The sequence below is a fragment of the Canis lupus genome, chromosome 23 (genome assembly GCF_011100685.1).
Source record: "Canis lupus familiaris isolate Mischka breed German Shepherd chromosome 23, alternate assembly UU_Cfam_GSD_1.0, whole genome shotgun sequence".
Taxonomy (NCBI): Eukaryota; Metazoa; Chordata; class Mammalia; order Carnivora; family Canidae; genus Canis; species Canis lupus.
The window spans coordinates 27,549,655-27,566,489 of NC_049244.1; the positions used below are offsets into that span (position 1 = coordinate 27,549,655).

The 16,835-nt window shown below is 45.6% G+C and overlaps 1 protein-coding gene across 3 annotated transcripts in view; it reads right to left on the minus strand.

Annotated features, from left to right (window-relative positions):
- Positions 1-854: 854 nt before the first annotated feature.
- Positions 855-16,835, minus strand: part of BTD (biotinidase) — a 31,851-nt gene continuing 15,870 nt past the window's right edge. For all 3 annotated transcript variants that reach the window (XM_038570795.1, XM_038570796.1, XM_038570794.1), the window contains 3 exons: positions 8,195-8,459; positions 3,465-3,614; positions 855-2,316 (listed from right to left, as the gene is read on the minus strand). In XM_038570795.1, coding sequence (XP_038426723.1) covers positions 1,144-2,316; positions 3,465-3,614; positions 8,195-8,459 — 1,588 coding nt within the window. In that variant the 3' untranslated portion in view covers positions 855-1,143. The remainder of the gene's footprint in view (positions 2,317-3,464; positions 3,615-8,194; positions 8,460-16,835) is intronic.

A 16,835-nucleotide genomic window follows, 5' to 3' on the forward strand; every position in this document is an offset into this window, starting at 1 on the left:
CGAAGAGGCAAATCACAGAAGCGTTAATTATTCATCTTCTTTAAAAATTATCCATTTTCCCACTTGAAAATCATCTGAAATGGTTACTAGGCAAATGACTTTGAAATGTTGGCTAGAGGGGCGCCTGGGTGGTTCAGCCGGTTAAGCGTCTGATGGGCTCTCCAAAAATACACGTTGCGTGATTAAATGAATGAATGACTACAGTGGGCTCACCTCCATGGCAGTTTTTACAACTTTTCAAGAGGTGAGATGCCTCTCTCCAAGGGCAGGCCCTCTGGGGACTGCTCATGGAATCACACCCACATTCCATCTTGCTCGTTTAGGCAACTGGAAGGCTCTTGCCCAAAGTTAGCATGATTTATTAAGGTCCCTGGAATCCCTGGATGAGACACATGGTGCAGAAAGAATCCTCTTACTCATACTTTCCCACTGCTGCCCCTCTCTTCAGCACTTATTTCCAGCCGCCTCCTCTCTCCCCTCCTTCCCTCCTCCCTCCCTCGTCCTCCCTCCCCTTCTGGGGCACTGCACTCCTTCTTTCCAGTTATTATGAGTCCTGCCTGACACATTCCATTCACTGACAGAAAGGCAGATGGAAGGAAAACTTCCCTTCTATTTTTAAAAGCTGCTTCAAGATCCACATTTCGGCTGTTGCCGATAGCTCTGGCATTACCACTTCATCTGGATAGAATTCTGTTCATCCAGAATGGAAAAGGGCCCACGCAGCCATTTCTAATACAGCTATTGCTTTGAGAGTTTGTTTCTTACCTCAGACAGTGTTTGAGAATTAAGATACTTGCACATCCTGGGTGTCACGACCAACAAGAACAAGGAAAACACGCATAAAAACCCACCGCTTTGTGGATGTATAAAATATAAACTGACATTTATTTTTGTTTTTGCCCTTAAAATCAGTTGTGGAATGAGAGATTTGCTAGAGGAAGATGTGGCTTGGAAATGGTAAATGTGAGCAGAGACTATCAGAAAAGACTCAATGGTTCACATCAAAGAGGAAGAGGCCATGGGGGAATCGACCTCTCCTACTTTGTCCCACAGCTCCCATGATGGGCTCTGGGGCAGAGAGACAGTCCCAGTGCTTGTGGGCTGCAGGCTGGGCAAGTGCCGGGCCGCACACCCCACACTGCCCTAGTCCCTCTCATACAGCCGCCCATACAGAGCTGCTGTCACCAGGCCAGAGGACAGCCCACTCTTCCTCAGGAAAGAGTAGTCATTCTCCCAGCCAAACTGATCAGGGGTTTCCAGGGTCATCCCTGAGGTAAGAAGCAGAGGAAAGATATAGGAAGTACTGAAGTTCCCCCACAGGTGAAACTCAAATCTCCCTGTGGCCTCTGTGATCTCCTGTCCACAGGTGTCAAAGCCAAGACCCCCACACTTGACCAGGGCGCAAGCTTGAACGTAGTAAGTGCCGTGCACGGTGTGAAGACCATCAAAGACCCCCAGGGCATACAGCTCTTTGGACACAGTGGGCCTCTGGTAAAGTAAGTAACAGCAAAGGTCATTTGCACAGACACGGAGGTAGCCTTCCTTTCCCCACACAGGGACCAGGGTGAAATTGTCATACATCATCTCAGAGTGAAATATCGGAGGAGTGTTCACATTCCATTTGGTAGCTCCATCACAGTGGACTTCCTGAGCATCCTTTTCACAGTATGGATCACCTGCCAAGATTTCTAAAAACTTACTATGGGATGGGTCCGTTTTACCTGTGGCATTCTCTGTACCAGTGAGACCCAGTGGATTTTTAGCTACTTGAGCAATTATAAGATGACCTCTGGAGGTTTCCATGTCATGGTGCCAAAACGACTTCAGGGGGCTGTGTATACCACTTCCTGTCATCCCTAGAGATGGGTGGTGGATGTTAGCAGCTAGAAAGTTGATGCCAAACGCAATGGCAAAAGCCCTCTGAATCTGAATGGCTGCCAAGAGTGGAAGCTGGTTCATCCAGGCAGTTGGATACACAACGTGCTTCACCTCAGAGTCTCTGAGGAGCCTAATGGCAGGGTCAAAAAACAATATATCAAAGCAGGTGAAGATGCCAAATTTGCCGGCGAAGGGGGTATCAAAGATGACGTGATCCACTTTGAGAGGGGCATCAAAAGCTCCCTCAAAGTAGAGGTTGTGTTTGCGGTAGCGATCAACAAGGGTTCCATTATTGCTGAACACGACATTGGTGTTAAACTGGTATCTTCCATCATTTGGGCACCCTGGATCATTGCTCTGACAAGGCTGTTTTGTCCCAAGATTGGCCACCAGGAACATATCTCCTTTGACAGCCATACAGCTCAGGCGCTGGAGGACCTAAAGAAAACAAGGTATAAATAAATGAATTTTTAAAATCCTGCCTTTTGTCTTATGATTTTATTTTTTAAAATATTTTATTTATTTATTCATGAGAGACAGAGAGGCAGAGACACAGGCAGAGGGAGAAGCAGGCTCCCGGAGAGAGCCCGACGTGGGACTCCATCTGGAGACTCCAGGATCACGCTTTGGGCCAAAGACAGATGCGTAATTGCTGAGCCACCCAGGCATCCCTGTCTTATGATTTTAAGCTAGAAAAGTATTATATCTATAATATGTAAACTTCTATAATAAGTCAGTAAAAAAACTCTACTGAAAAGGTGCACAGGATATGAAGAGGTGACTCATGGGAGAACAAATAGGGACATCTGAGAAGACAGCAAGATTAGTAATGATGAAATGCAAATTAAGATAATGATATATCATTTTGCACCTTCATAAGATTGGCAAAAATTCAAAAGACTCTTCTAACCTTGCACTGACCAAATGAAACAAAGATCTTTTAAGGGCAGCTCGGGTGGCTCAACGGTTAAGCGCCTCCTTCAGCCCACGGTGTGATCCTGGAGACCCGGGATCGAGTCCCAGGTCGGGCTCCCTGCATGGAGCCTGCTTCTCCCTCTGCCTGTGTCTCTGTCTCTTTCTCTCTCTCTCTCTGTCTCTCACGAATGAATAAATAAAAAATCTTAAAAAAAAAAAAGGATGTCAATAACTATGAAATGTATAGAAAAGAATATAGTTGGATGCACATTAAACTTGATGGCAGTTTCTCTAGGAAGAGAAGCAGGGTGATGGGTGGGCTATATGTGAAGATGACTTTTTTTTTTACTTCTTTATTTTTATTTTTATTTTTTTGACTTTTTTTTTTACTTCTGATTCATTTATTTTCTAAGCATATATTCATGTATTTCTTGTGTAATTAGTAATTAATAAATAGAACAATCCAGAGATGAGTAAATGTCCCATAATACCAGATATTCTTTAACTGAGTGACTATGTAGCACAGGGAGGCTGGGGAGTGTGGGTTTCCTTTTTTAGGATCCTAGGGTCTCCTTTCGGGCTCCTTTAACATGTCTTGGCTTTTGGCTAGTGGCTCAGTTCATGTCTGCATGCCCTCAGCCCTGAGGAGCAAGGCTGGGACCCTCACATACCTCTGTGTCACTGAATCGGTGGGGCTCCAGGCATGGGTTCCACCTGACCAATCGGGGAGAAGGCATGAAGTCCAAAAATGGGTAAACAGATGTTCTTGTAAAGTTGAATCCATGAATGCCATCTTCTGGAAACACGATAATCTGTACACCCTGTAAGTCAAACACATCAAAGTATAGGATGTGATCAGGTAATAGGAAGCACCCCTTCATTTGTTCACTCTTTCGTTCACACATCTGACAGCCATCAAGCAGTTGTTCTGTGCCAGGAACCAGAGGTATAAAGATGGCGGCCGGGCTCTCAACAGGGATCTTAGTCTTGGGGAAGGCATCTCACTTGGCCTAGTTGTTGCTTTAGAAACAACCCTTAACCATACCTGAGGTCATGTCAGGGAAGGACGGATTGAGTGAGGTTGAAGCAGAAAGCAGTCAGGAGAGATTTGGAGTTCCTGATGTGCAGTGGAGTATGGGACACAGAACGAAGGCCTTGAATCCTGGGCTTGTTAACAGATGGGGTGGCTCCAGTCTGGTAGTTTCCACTTATCATGCATCTAAACCACATGGGGAGTTTCTGAAAAAAACACTATTTAGGGACGATGCTGGGCCCCACTCCTAAAAAGTCTGCTTCATTTGACTGGGTCTGACCACAGTGCTTGTTGTAAGGTTCCCAGGTGATTCTTTTTTTTTTTTTTTTTTTTTTTAAGATTTTGTTTCTTTTGAGAGACAGAGCAGGGGGAGGGGAGGGGTAGAGACTGAGAGAGAGAAAGAATTCCAAGCAGACTCCATGCTAAGGGTGTGAGCCCGACAGACATAGAGCTCGATCTTATGACCCTGAGATCATGACCTGAACCGACCTCAAAGGTCAGACACTTAACCAACTAAGTCACCCAGGCGCCCCACACCGGTGGTTCTAACATGCAGCCAAGTTGCCAGTTACCCACTGGGCTGGTGGGTAAAAAGTCAAGTGTGTTGATTTTAGCATAGAAATAAGGACTTGTTCTAACTTGCAGTTCCCTGGCTGGGAATTAGGAGGCTCCCTTCAGAATTCTAACCACCCTGTGAGGTTTGCCCTAAACCTGTAGACACCCTAGGCTCTCTGTGCTGGCCCGGGGCTCCGGTGACATCTGCAGTTATGTAATGAAATCCAAACAAATGGGGTGCCCTCAGCACTCAGCATCAGGGCCTCATTCTCCTGCTACTTTCCACTTACATAGCTTAAAATGTCAAAGTAAAAGGTGGAGGAGGAAGGCAGAGAAGGTATGAATAATCTAAAATAAGCGGCAATTTGAGTCACTTATTTCTGGAATGCACTGCAAACTTTATAATATTTTTTCTGGTTAAAAAAGCTTCAAAAGTTTAACTAGAAAACTCAGAAAACAAAATATTAGTTAATATTAGTTTTTTTTTCTCTGTATAAACGAGATAACAATATTAATTATAATTTATTATTATTTTAATACAAGACCTGTTTTTCATCTTGACTTTTCTTACTACCTAGAGCCTCAAGACTATACAGATACCTTCAAAAATGTTATTTGCATTGGCCGCATTCTATTTAGGAGGCCGTGGTGACCATCTGCATTCAGGGTGCTCAAAACACTTACTGAATGAAATGTTGCTCACGAGTCTTTGCAATTTCTGATTGTTTCTTTAGAATAAAGTTGTGTAAATGAAAATACTGGCTTAAGGATATGAAGCATTTTCAGTTCTTTACACTGCCAGCCTTCCAGAAGGATGATGCCAATGTCTACTCCTTCCAGTAGAGAGTGAGACTGGTCATCTTATAGCACCTCGTAAAGCAAAGTTACTGCAAACTGGGCAAAAAAGATGAAGAATGTCTGCCTTTCAGACATACCTAGGATACTGCTTGACAGGCTCACTAAAGGATTATTTGTCTAGTGAATGTATCACCATTTGGCTTTGTTATTTAATAAATCACCTCAAAGATTATAATCGTATTGCCCCATAGTATGTTAGCCAGTTTTGTATTGATTTGCAAATTCATTCAACATTCATGTGACTGACTGATCCATGCTTCTGTTCCTCAGATGCTCTTTTGAACCAGCTTTACCATCTTACTATTTCTTTATTAATCAGTGAGTTAAATAACAGCAATGGCACATGTTCATCCTATATTAGTATTACAGTCATGTTTTTAACTTCTTGAAAATAATACCTGGACAAATGTTTTCCTTAATTAAAAACAAAACTTTGAGAACGCTGAATGTTTCTCTTGGACAATAGCACTTAAATCATGTATACATATTAGATTAATATTAAGGTTAAATTGCATTTCCTGAATACATATTTTCCAGGAATAAAGAGGAACCAAGCCTGAGCCAGGCAGAACTTTGGGTCTAATGTGATTACCACTCCATCTAGAAAGCAATTAGCATTCCTGATAAATGAGCAATTTTCTGAGAGACCTCAAAGAGATCAAGAATTCCTTGGGGACTAAGGCTACCAACCCAGCTGATGGACCAGCCTAGTATCTTTAAGTTGGACTCCTTTCCTTCCCTAGAAATATCTCTACCAAGAGAGAAATATTTCAGTTGGCTTATTCAGGAACCCCTGCCTTCCAGCAAGTTTGATATAAAAGTTTGACATGTGCTCGGCATCAGTTTGTCTTAGAAGTTGCTTTAACCCATATAATCACACAAGGGCGCCGAGGTATCGGCAAGCACTAAAAATGATCAGCCCCACAGCTTCATCCTTGCTTTTGGACCACACAGAGAAGGAAAGATGCTTGCAGCCAGCATGGTTCGATGAGAACATGTTACAGGTTTCCTTCGGGGGCTGGTTACTGAAAGGCAGGGCACTGCTATAGTCGCAGTCTCTGGTGCAGCATGGCATTTGCAAACATCTTAGAATGGTTTTATGGACAGGACAGAGAAGCAGGGGGTGGCTGCAAGGCACCCCTGCACAGAATGCTCTGGAGTGGCTCTGTGTCATCAGGAGGCTGAAGGCCCAGCCTGGGATTTTTTTACACTGACTTCAGCGTAGACATAAATGAGGTGTGTATCAAATGTGTGAATGACGTGAAGGTAACTGATATGCAGGATGTCGGTAAAGATCCCCAAATAGCCCAACAGGCAGGGATGATGAAATTCTACAGCATAAATGTGAAGTTGTGCGCTCAGGTTAAAGAAATGAACTTTGAATGTACAGGATGGCAATTAGCAGCATGTGTGTCTGTGTGTGAAAAAGGCTCAGGAGTGTTAGTTGACAGCAAATGCCCTATGAATCCACAGTGAGATGTGGCTACCAACTGCTTTCTGGGAATAACGTCTCAAACAAGAATGGTGCCAGATCTCCTGCACCCTGCCCTCACGGAGAACTTCCTACAGCTCTGGGCACACAGATAATCTGGAAAGTCTGTGGTAGCAGGGATATATGGCCTGGGGGTGGGGGGAGGACATGATGGCTGTCCTCAAATCTGCGGGAAACGGCACGCTGTGGTAAGGCACTCAGTCTGTTCAGCTCCGAGGACAGAACAATGGGTGGCAGTTGCAGGGAGGCTGACTGTTCATTGAAAGGCAGACCTTACCAGAAGTTCCCACTCTCTCATGAAACAGTGAGTTCTGGGCCACAGAAGGTGTTCAGGGAAAAACTGGATGTGGGGCTTGGAACAAGAAAGGAGTGTCACCCATCAGAAGAAGCTGGACCAGGTCTTTAGGTTCCCTTCCAATATTAGTCATATATATATATGTGTGTGTATTTTTTAAAGTAACCTATAATTTTATATATACACACACAAAATATAATGGGTTAGAATTTTTAAATGTAGCAAAGAGAGTGGCTGCCCAGGCAATCCTGACTGCCCTGAACAGAGACCAGGACCGCTTAGGCAGGACCTGCCGGCGTATAGCCCGTTCTGGCCTCTAAACTCACAGACCGGGGAGGTTTGCTCACATGGGCTTACCCCGTGTTAAGGTAGGGCAGGGCTTACCCCCACCACCACCAGGTGAGAGTCCAAACTTCCCTTTGGTGATGGATTTCCCAACAGGGCACTTTCTTGCAGTCACATATGGCACCAACATTTCCCCCTGTGCCCCACCCTTCCTGGCAGGAATGGCACATAAGGGCCAAGCAGGAAGCCTTCACAAAGGCTGGCAACGTCCTCCCTTTGTCCATCTCTGTTATGTCTGCACTGAGTTCCCAGGCTGTTCATGGTCTAGAACAGAGACCAGAAACGAGCCCCAAATAATCTAAAGGTAGCCAACAGCAGTCCTGTGGATGCTTACTATTTTGAATGCCTCAGAAAGCATGAGAGACCCTCAAGCCTGGTAGTTTCCAGATTTTTCTGTGCATTGGAATCCACTGGAGCCTTCAAAAATCCCAGTGCCCTGCCTACACCCCAGCTGACTCTGCGGGTATGAGACCCGGGCACCCACTGGGCAAGCAATCCCTCTGCACAGCCTCACCGAGAACCAGGGGTTAGCTCTGGCCTTCACAGACATGAGGTGAAAAACAGCACCTGGGGATCTTGGTACAATGTCAATTGATTCACATCCAGGGTGGTACCCAAATTATGCATTTCTCACAGGCTCCAGAGGGCTGCGGATGCCGGCCCGTTCATGGACCACCGAGTAGCGAGCCCCTGGCCAATGGACTACTTCTGCTCCATTTTACCAGCTGGACTAATTTTCCAGAGGGGCTGCGGGCAGCACCGACCGAGAGCCAAAGGGCAATCTGCCGTGTTCTGCTAGACAAGCTGGGGGAGCATTTCTTGCCTTTTGGGCTGCGATCATCACTTGCTGTTCATAGATGTCGAGGTTCTGGTTCATTAGCTCCAAGGCCTGCTTGCGGCTCACGAGAGCCAGAGGGTTGGGAGTCAGAATCAACTGGTGCTCGTACACGGCAGCCACGTAGTGTTCAGCTTCCTGGGTTTCGGCCACGCACGGCTCCTCGGCGTGGACTCCCAGGGCAGCCACGTAACAGCCGCAGAGGAAAAGAGCAAGCTGACTGCTGGCTCCAGACATAATGCAGACCATAAATCTGGAACGTAAGGAGGCAGGGGGAAAACAGCTGAATAAAGAATCCTGCCAAGAATGTGACTTTTGCAGCTGTGATTTATTAATCCCAGCAATTAAACCTACCCGCCCTGATACTGCAGCTCAAAGATTTGTTTCATGTTCCTAATAAAGGGGTATGTGTTTCTCTCCAAACACGTAGCAAGTTACATTTAAAATGGCTCGCTGTGTTAGTCTGGTTTTAGAACGTTTCCAAAACAGACCTAGTGTTTGCCACGATTTTCTTACCCAGGGTTCAGCAGGACGCCGGTGCGTCACTACTCGCCTTTCTGGCCACACACTTAAGTTTTAGGTAAGAATGATTACTAGAATTATTTTACATACTTAAATGACATATTCCCACATCCCACTACCTGCCATTCATACACACAAACACGTCAACCACCACCACCGGCTGATTGTTGTGATCCCGATAATACAGCCCAGCTTTCCTAGCCATGAAAATCCCATGGATTAAAATTCTCCTGGCCTTTCTCTGGTCAGTAAAGAATGTTAAAAATAAAGAATAAACATAAAGAATGTTTATTGATTTGCAATAAACATAAAGAATGTTACGCTAAGAAGGATTTACCCTTCTTAGCGTAACATTCTTTATTTGGTGCAGAGAAGCTGCTGACTTCTATTTAAATGCCAGTATCTGCCCTCTGTTATGGACAAGTAAAGAGAAGTCTCCCACTCAAAACACTTTTTTTTCTCCTCCCTTAATTTGACAATTATCAATGCACAGAATCCCCTCAACCTCTCTATGATTCCAAAACTCCTGCCCCAAAGTATAATCGTTTGGAAATAAAATCCTCTTGCAGTGATAAGAATGCAATTTTCTAGGAGATAAACTAGAATTTTCTAGAAAATATACTAGACTTTTCTAGAAAGTAAACTCAGCTCTGCAGGTCCTAAGAGATTAGAAGTAAATAATGTCACTGACAGTGACACTCCTGCGTGCCCTTTCTCCCAGTAGGAGTTTTTATTTCTAACCGTTATGTGTTACTAAGCACGTTAAAGCGAATAGTCCAATTCTGCCTTGAGAACCAGCCTGGCCTCCCAGCTGAAGGCCCTCCCCTGACACACAGATTTACCAGGGGGTGTGCCAAGGCCGGGCACTCGCTCTCTGGGGAGGTGCTGGGGCTGACCCGGTGCTCAGGAATCCGGATTAAACATCAAGATAACAGATAAATCAAGAATCCTATTTTAGCTGCTTTTTAAAAAGATAACGACATCCTGTCCACGTCTGACTCATAACTCCCGTGTTTGCGTTTTGAAACGAAACTCTCCAGGCCCCAAAGTTCCTTTTATTTTTCTCTTAAAAGTTCCAAAAACAAAAGCCACAAGTATTTTCAACAACGGAACAAGGCCTAGGGATGCTCAGTCAGGATCCTTGCAAAAGCAAACACTTCTCAGGCTGAGCAGGGCTCATCCCGCCTGCCCATCTCACACTGTTACTTCTCGGCCCATCCAAATACCACCCCCCAGGACTTGTTGCCATTCATCTGGGACACTGAACAATGTTTGAAGATTAGAACAAGGAGCCTTTGAGTAAGCAGTCATGAGTTTTCGAGTAGAAACAAAAGTATAATTGATAAGCTCTCTTATCTGAATTGTGCCTCTGAAGACCAGCAAGGAATAATTTTAACAGTCTCAAAATCTATTTTCCATTTTCTCTCTCTGATTCCATAATGATGATAATGGGGAGTGGTGGGGGGAGGGAGGACTTTCATATTCTTTTTTTTTTTAAGATTTATTTGACAGAGAAAAAGAGCATAAGCATGGGGAGCGGGGAGAGGGAGAAGCAGGCTTTCCGCTGAGCAGGGAGCCCAATGTGGGACTCACTCCCAGGACCCTGGGATCATGACCCCTGCTAGAAGGCAGATGCTTAACTGACTGAGCCACCCAGGGCGGGGGTGGGGGTATGTGTGAATTTCATCTCCGAACACACATCCCCAGAATATCTCAAGTATTAGACAATGGTCTTGCTAAGAGGCGGGGAAACTGAGGCTGGGGGGAGGGGTGCGGTGGGGAGAGTTGTGCGAACCATTCCCCAGTGGAGCCACGTCAGGAGTTTCTGGGGCCCAGAGTGGTGGTCACAGCATCCCCTTCTCTCAACTAAGAGCTGTGTGTCACCAATTTACTTGGAGACAGAGAACATTTGTTTAAGTCTCAGGACCTGCCAAATAGTAAAACCAGGAAACTGTGGAACTAGCAAGATATCACATTTCTTTCTGTTTTGAGAAAATAAAATTTAGACTATTTACAAAAGATGCCTGGTAGGAGAGCTGTAAATGGCAATCATTTGTGTGCGAACAAAGGTGGGTCGATAATAAGAGGGTAGGCAGATTTCCACCAGGTATTCATGCTTGAAAGAAGCCAGCTTAATGAGGTAGGAGAGAATGAGTAATTATAATAAAAATAGCTACGACAGTTCGCCCTTCCTGAAGAGTGGGGAAATAGCAGCCAGTTGAACCAAATTTGCAAATGCTGGCTTTCCCTTTTTATCTGGCACTATAAAAGGTCTCAGGGAAAACCAAACAAGGCCCAAAGCAGGGACTTTGACAGGCATACCAGGTAGGAGAGACAGACTGTTTTAATGCGGCAGGACATCACCCAGACCTGGTTTCCCATGGTTATGAATTGCTGGCGCACGACAGAAAGCACAGGTGGGCTGGGTGGGGTGTGAGGGCTTCCTGGGAAGAAGGTTCTGGAAGTCCTGGGGTTCTTGGAAACCCAGCAACAGGTCTAGATTTAGAGCTGGCCAGGACCTGGACCATAAACAAAATGGTGAGTAGAGGTGTATGCTTAGTCTGAGAAGGTAGCTACACACCCTCTTCCACTGGAGGGCATTTGACAGGTGAGCTAAAACTGCAGGAAGGCCTGGCACGAAGGCCCCCATCTGGGTGACAATGTGCCTCCATATCCTGCTTCGTCCACTCTGCTCACCATAACCCCCTGAGGTGGGGGCACGGGCTCGTGAGGTGCCCTGAATCCCACTGCCAGGAAACAGCAGAGCTCACTTCAGACATCCATGGGATCCCCGACTGTGAGCCAGATGCAGGTACAGGTGTCAGGGGTACAGCCATGAACAAGCCCGGCCCTTCCTCAGCTAACCCCCACCCCAAGATGTATGGGGAGACTGACCACGATCAAATCAATACCTAGGATGTTGGATGGCGATGAGCGCAAAGGAGAGGTAAAGGCAGGGAAGGGGGCAGGGACGGCCTGGCCTGGGGACAATTTCAAACAGTCAGGTCACGAAAGGCCTCAGTGAGGTGAGGTCTGCCAAAGGCGAGAGAGAAGGCTCCATGGATGCCTGGGGGGAGTGTTCCAGGCAGAGAGAACGGCTAGGTCAAAAGGCTCAAGTGGGAACTTGCTGAGTGGCTTCAGGAAACAGCAAGGAGAGCAGTGGGCCGGGGCCCAGGGCAGAAGGAGGCGGCAGCAAGAAATGAAGTCAGAGGGCAGCCCGAGGGGTGGGGGGGGGGGGGGGGGGGGTGGCTCAGCGGTTTAGCGCCGCCTTCAGCCCAGGACATGATCCTGGAGACCTGGGATGGAGACCCACGTCGGGCTCCGGGCTCCGTGCATGGGGCCTGCTTCTCCCTCTGCCTGTGTGTGTGTGTGTGTGTGTGTGTGTGTGTGTGTGCGCGCGCCTGTGTCTTTCTCTCTCTCTGTTTCTCATGAATAAATAAAATATTAAAAAGTAAAAATAGAAGAAAAAGAAAAAGAAATGAAGTCAGAGGGAGAAATAAAAGGCCCCGCTCCCTGGCCTCTCAAACCGCCTGCAGTTGCCTGGGCCTCTTCCTTGCTCCTCCTGCTGGAACAGCCCAGGACATCTAGTTCCAGCCTAAGTCAACCATGACACTCCTCCGCACAGAATCTCCCAGTGACTCCCCTGCACGCAGAGGGAAAGCTGAAGCCCACAGTATGCCAAGAGCAATGATCTAGAGGACAGGAAATCACAGGCGGAGTGGGGAGACATGTGCCGGAGTGACATCTCTAAGAAAGCATCCTGGTCTTTGAACTGCCCCAGAGAAGTCCCTGCTTCTCATTTCCTCATGAAAAATATTCCTCTGACACTAATCCTGGTCAGGAAGGTTTCTTGTGGTCTGTGAGAAGAAATCCAAGTCTAAATTGCATGGCAATCTATTTTGTGGAAATTTTGTAACACGTCAATCACTAGCTATTTTTACACACGTGAACATTTATTTCCACCCTGTGAAGTGATTCATCTTGATAATTAGCTGTATTTCCTTCCTCGCCATACTATTACAATAGTATCTTTTGCAATTAAATGAAAGGATTATTATTAAGGGACTCTTAATAAGATAATTTCAGAGGCAGGTATATACATTCAGAAATTTATATATAGAACTATTGATCATTTTAATAAAAGAGCTTGTCATTCTTTACTTGTCAGGGAGAAAAACAGTCCCATGGCTGGGAAAGGAGGCAGAAAGGAAACAGCATATCCTGTGGAACAAAGGCAGGGGGACCTGCTAAGTCATAAAAGAATCAGCACAGTCTGTGTCTCTGTATATATCTGACAAAATGCTTCCAAAACGTTTTCAAGTTCCAGATAGTTCTATTTTATTTTGTAAAAGATTTGGTTTATTTGAGAGAGAGAGAGAGAGAGAGAGACAGAACATGAGCAGGGGCAAGAGGTGGACGGAGCAAGAGAAGCAGACTCCCCACTGAACAGGGAGCCCAACTCCGGACTCGATCCCAGGACCCTGGGATCATGACCTGAGCCCAAGGCAAACATTTAACCGACTGAGCCACCCAGATGCCCAGTTCCAAATAGTTTTAGACTTATTAAGGTCATGGTATCCTTGTCTAGATCCTTTTACAAAGTAAGGAGAAATAATGTCCAACCTCCACCTAATTTACCTAATCTGAAGTTAAAGAAATCCTGAAAGAGACCTTTTATTTCCTAGAAAGCCTCATATTTTCGGTTCTCCCCACTGCTGATGCTAGTTGTGAGCTCTTCTGAGACTGGCCCCTGGAATAGGAAGCCTCATAATGGTTTTACCTTGGACAGTTTCATGCAAACCTATCCACTGACGAGACTTTTGACGTCTCAGTCGAAAATGTCAAATGTAAACACTTGCGAGTGACAAGTGGTGGCGACGTCAAGATTCAAAGCTGGACTCAAAACAGTGAATATGTTACTCAGCCCTCTGAGCTAAACAGCTAAGTTGTGATTTCTATTACCTATTCCACCTATTATCTTAAAAAAAGAGAGTGACATACGGAAGTGTAACTGGAGGAGGGCCTATTTCTGTTTCGTTGACCAGTTTATCTTAGGACATCAAACGAGCAATTGAAGGATCATGACACTTGAACTTAACTATAAGTCATCTCTCTTTTCCTCAAATGGGAAATCACCGTCATAAATTCAGTCCAATAAAACTTCTCCCTGAAATGCCCACGTGTTTAACGTGTGAAGGTGCTTTCTTTTTCACTTTCTTGGGTGGACAGAAAGAGCCCCGGCGGAGACCGGTTCTACAGGTTCGCCACTGCCACCGTGTGGACCAACTGAGGATCACTGGCCCCAGTAGGTTTGCTTTTCACTAACACAATAGTAAAGTGATCTTAGGCAGTAAGTGGACGCTGTTTTTCCTCCTTTCCCTCTCCTTCTCATATATAACACTTCATCTACCTCTTTTACAGTGGAAAACAGAAAAAAAAAAAAGGATTTTCCAAGATGTGGGCCTCAGGAAAGCCGTTTCTTATTTGCCATGCTTCCAGGACCTAGTGCATCTTCTATATTTGCAAGTTCTAAATTTGTTGCGATTTCTGATCTCACAGTGGTACACTCCATAGGATGTGACTGGATGTGCCAAGTGACACACCCACACTGTGACGGGCAGCACAATGAATGGGGGAAATCTAGCTGAGTTAAGGGCTCTAAGGGGACAAAATTTTACATTGACACTGCCCTGAATTTTACATGTTACATGCTAACATTGTCTTTTGTTTTTTTTTTAAGATTTTATTTATTTATTCATGAGAGACACAGAGAGAGAGAGGCAGAGACACAGGCAGAGGGAGAAGCAGGCTCCCTGCAGGGAGCCTGACGTGGGACTCGATCCTGGGTCTCCAGGATCATGCCCTGGGCTGAAGGTGGCGCTAAACCGCTGAGCCACCAGGGCTGCCCCATGCTAACATTTTTTTAAAATATTTTATTTATTTATTAGAGACACAGAGAGAGAGAGAGAGAGAGAGAGAGAGAGGCAGAGACACAAGCAGAGGGAGAAGCAGGCTCCATGCAGGGAGCCCAATGTGGGACTCGATCCCAGGACTCCAAGATCACGCCCTGGGCTGAAGGCGGCGCTAAACTGCTGAGCCACTGGGGCTACCCCTGCTAACATTTTCTTTCTTTCTTTCTTTTTTAATATTTTTACTTATATATATATTTATTTATTAATTTTTAAAAAATTTTATTTATTTATGATAGTCACAGAGAGAGAGAGGCAGAGACAGAAGCAGGCTCCATGCACCGGGAGCCCGACGTGGGATTCAATCCTGGGTCTCCAGGATAGTGCCCTGGGCCAAAGGCAGGCGCCAAACCGCTGCGCCACCCAGGGATCCCCCATGCTAACATTTTCAAATCATTTTAACATCCATCATTTCATCTTCCTGTCACATAAAGCAGTGAAAGCAAATAGTAAAGTTCTATTCTCATGGTGTGGGAAAACCCCAGCACTAGTTAGTACTGAAAAAAGACTGGAAACTGGGGCAATTTATCAGTCAGACCAACAAAGACCACTACCACTGAGTAGGCTTCAACTTAGCTATAGCAAAAATTCAAAGTAGCACTCCCAATGGCAATTCTGGGTGGTCAGACCACAGCAGGGGTTCTCAAATGTGAGCATGCCTTCAGAATCACCTGGAGGGCTTGCTCACACAGATCCCCATACCCCATTCCCAGAAGTTTTGATTCAGTAGGGGTAGGACAGGGCCTGAGAATATGCATTTTCTAACAAGTTCATAGATGATGCTAATGCTCCTGGCATGGGGGTCACACTCAGAATACCACTGAGCTAGAAATTAAGTGCACACAGATCCTATATTCTTCTTCTTTTTTTTTTTATAGTCACAGAGAGAGAGAGAGGCAGAGGCACAGGCAGAGGGAGAAGCAGGTTCCATGCACCAGGAGCCCGACGTGGGATTCGATCCCGGGTCTCCACGATTGCGCCCTGGGCCAAAGGCAGGCGCTAAACCGCTGCGCCACCCAGGGACCTATATTCTGACTCCTATCTTCCCCTCATGTCAAGGAGACATGAGTCTCAACTATCACTTTTATTTCCCAGGTGCCTCCCTAATAGGGCTGATAGAACTTGGGGAGATTTCAAAGTGTTTCTACCACATTTAATGGGAATGAGCAGCAAAGTATTTAAATGCTGAAACGATGTTTGGGGGAAGTTTTTTCCATTGACTTGAGCATCCTCCAAGAATGATCATAGTATCTCTGAAATGAGCCTCAATGAATGTCAGCAAGGAATTGTTTTTCAAAGCCCTTGGGAAATCTCTCCTCCATTTCCTTGTTAGAAATCAGAGTCATTGAAAGAACCACCTTCTAGATAATGAAGACCTGAAGCCTGGACATCTAGAAGAAACATAACCAGTGCATGGAAAACATCTCCCAAAACCACAGGTCAAATTTTTCCAGGAAGATGTGCTCAGATTTGTGGGCAATGTAAAGGCTCTTTGCGATTACTAAGTGTCTGGACACACGTCTCTAAGGGTGGAGCAGATGAAACATCACCACAAGTCCATCACCCCTGTGCTCTTATCTGCCAGTGCTCAGAAGTGAAAAACTAGATCACAGCACCAACATGATAGTGGAGATACCCTGGATGCAGATGGTGAAGAATAATGGGATTGGGTACGACAGCCAGGGAACCGTACTCCCCAAGGCAAAAGAATAATCCTTAATAAAATAGTCTGGAAACACTGAAAATGAATGATAGTAGGGTGTGTGAAAGAAATAACACAAAATGCAAAAGTAAGACACAGCACTAGACTTAGCATGCCAAAGTCCACTTTCTCCTATAGAGAAGCCAGGAAGCATATATTTGGGGGAGGCACAGTCAAGATCACCAAGAGAGAAACAGCTAAAAGCAGGCAAATGGGCCCAAATACTATCAGTTCTGAGTACCTGGAGAGGATACCCTAGACACAAGCATGGTGGGAACGTGGAGGGGACCCACAGCATAGGCAGGTGGGCAGTGGTTTTCAGTTACAGGGCAGCGCACTATCAAGGATGACAGTGACTTTCCAGCCCATTCACTAATCCACCCACAGTACAGTAAAGGTGTAGAGAAATGGTTAGTATGTCCACCTTTCTCTCTCT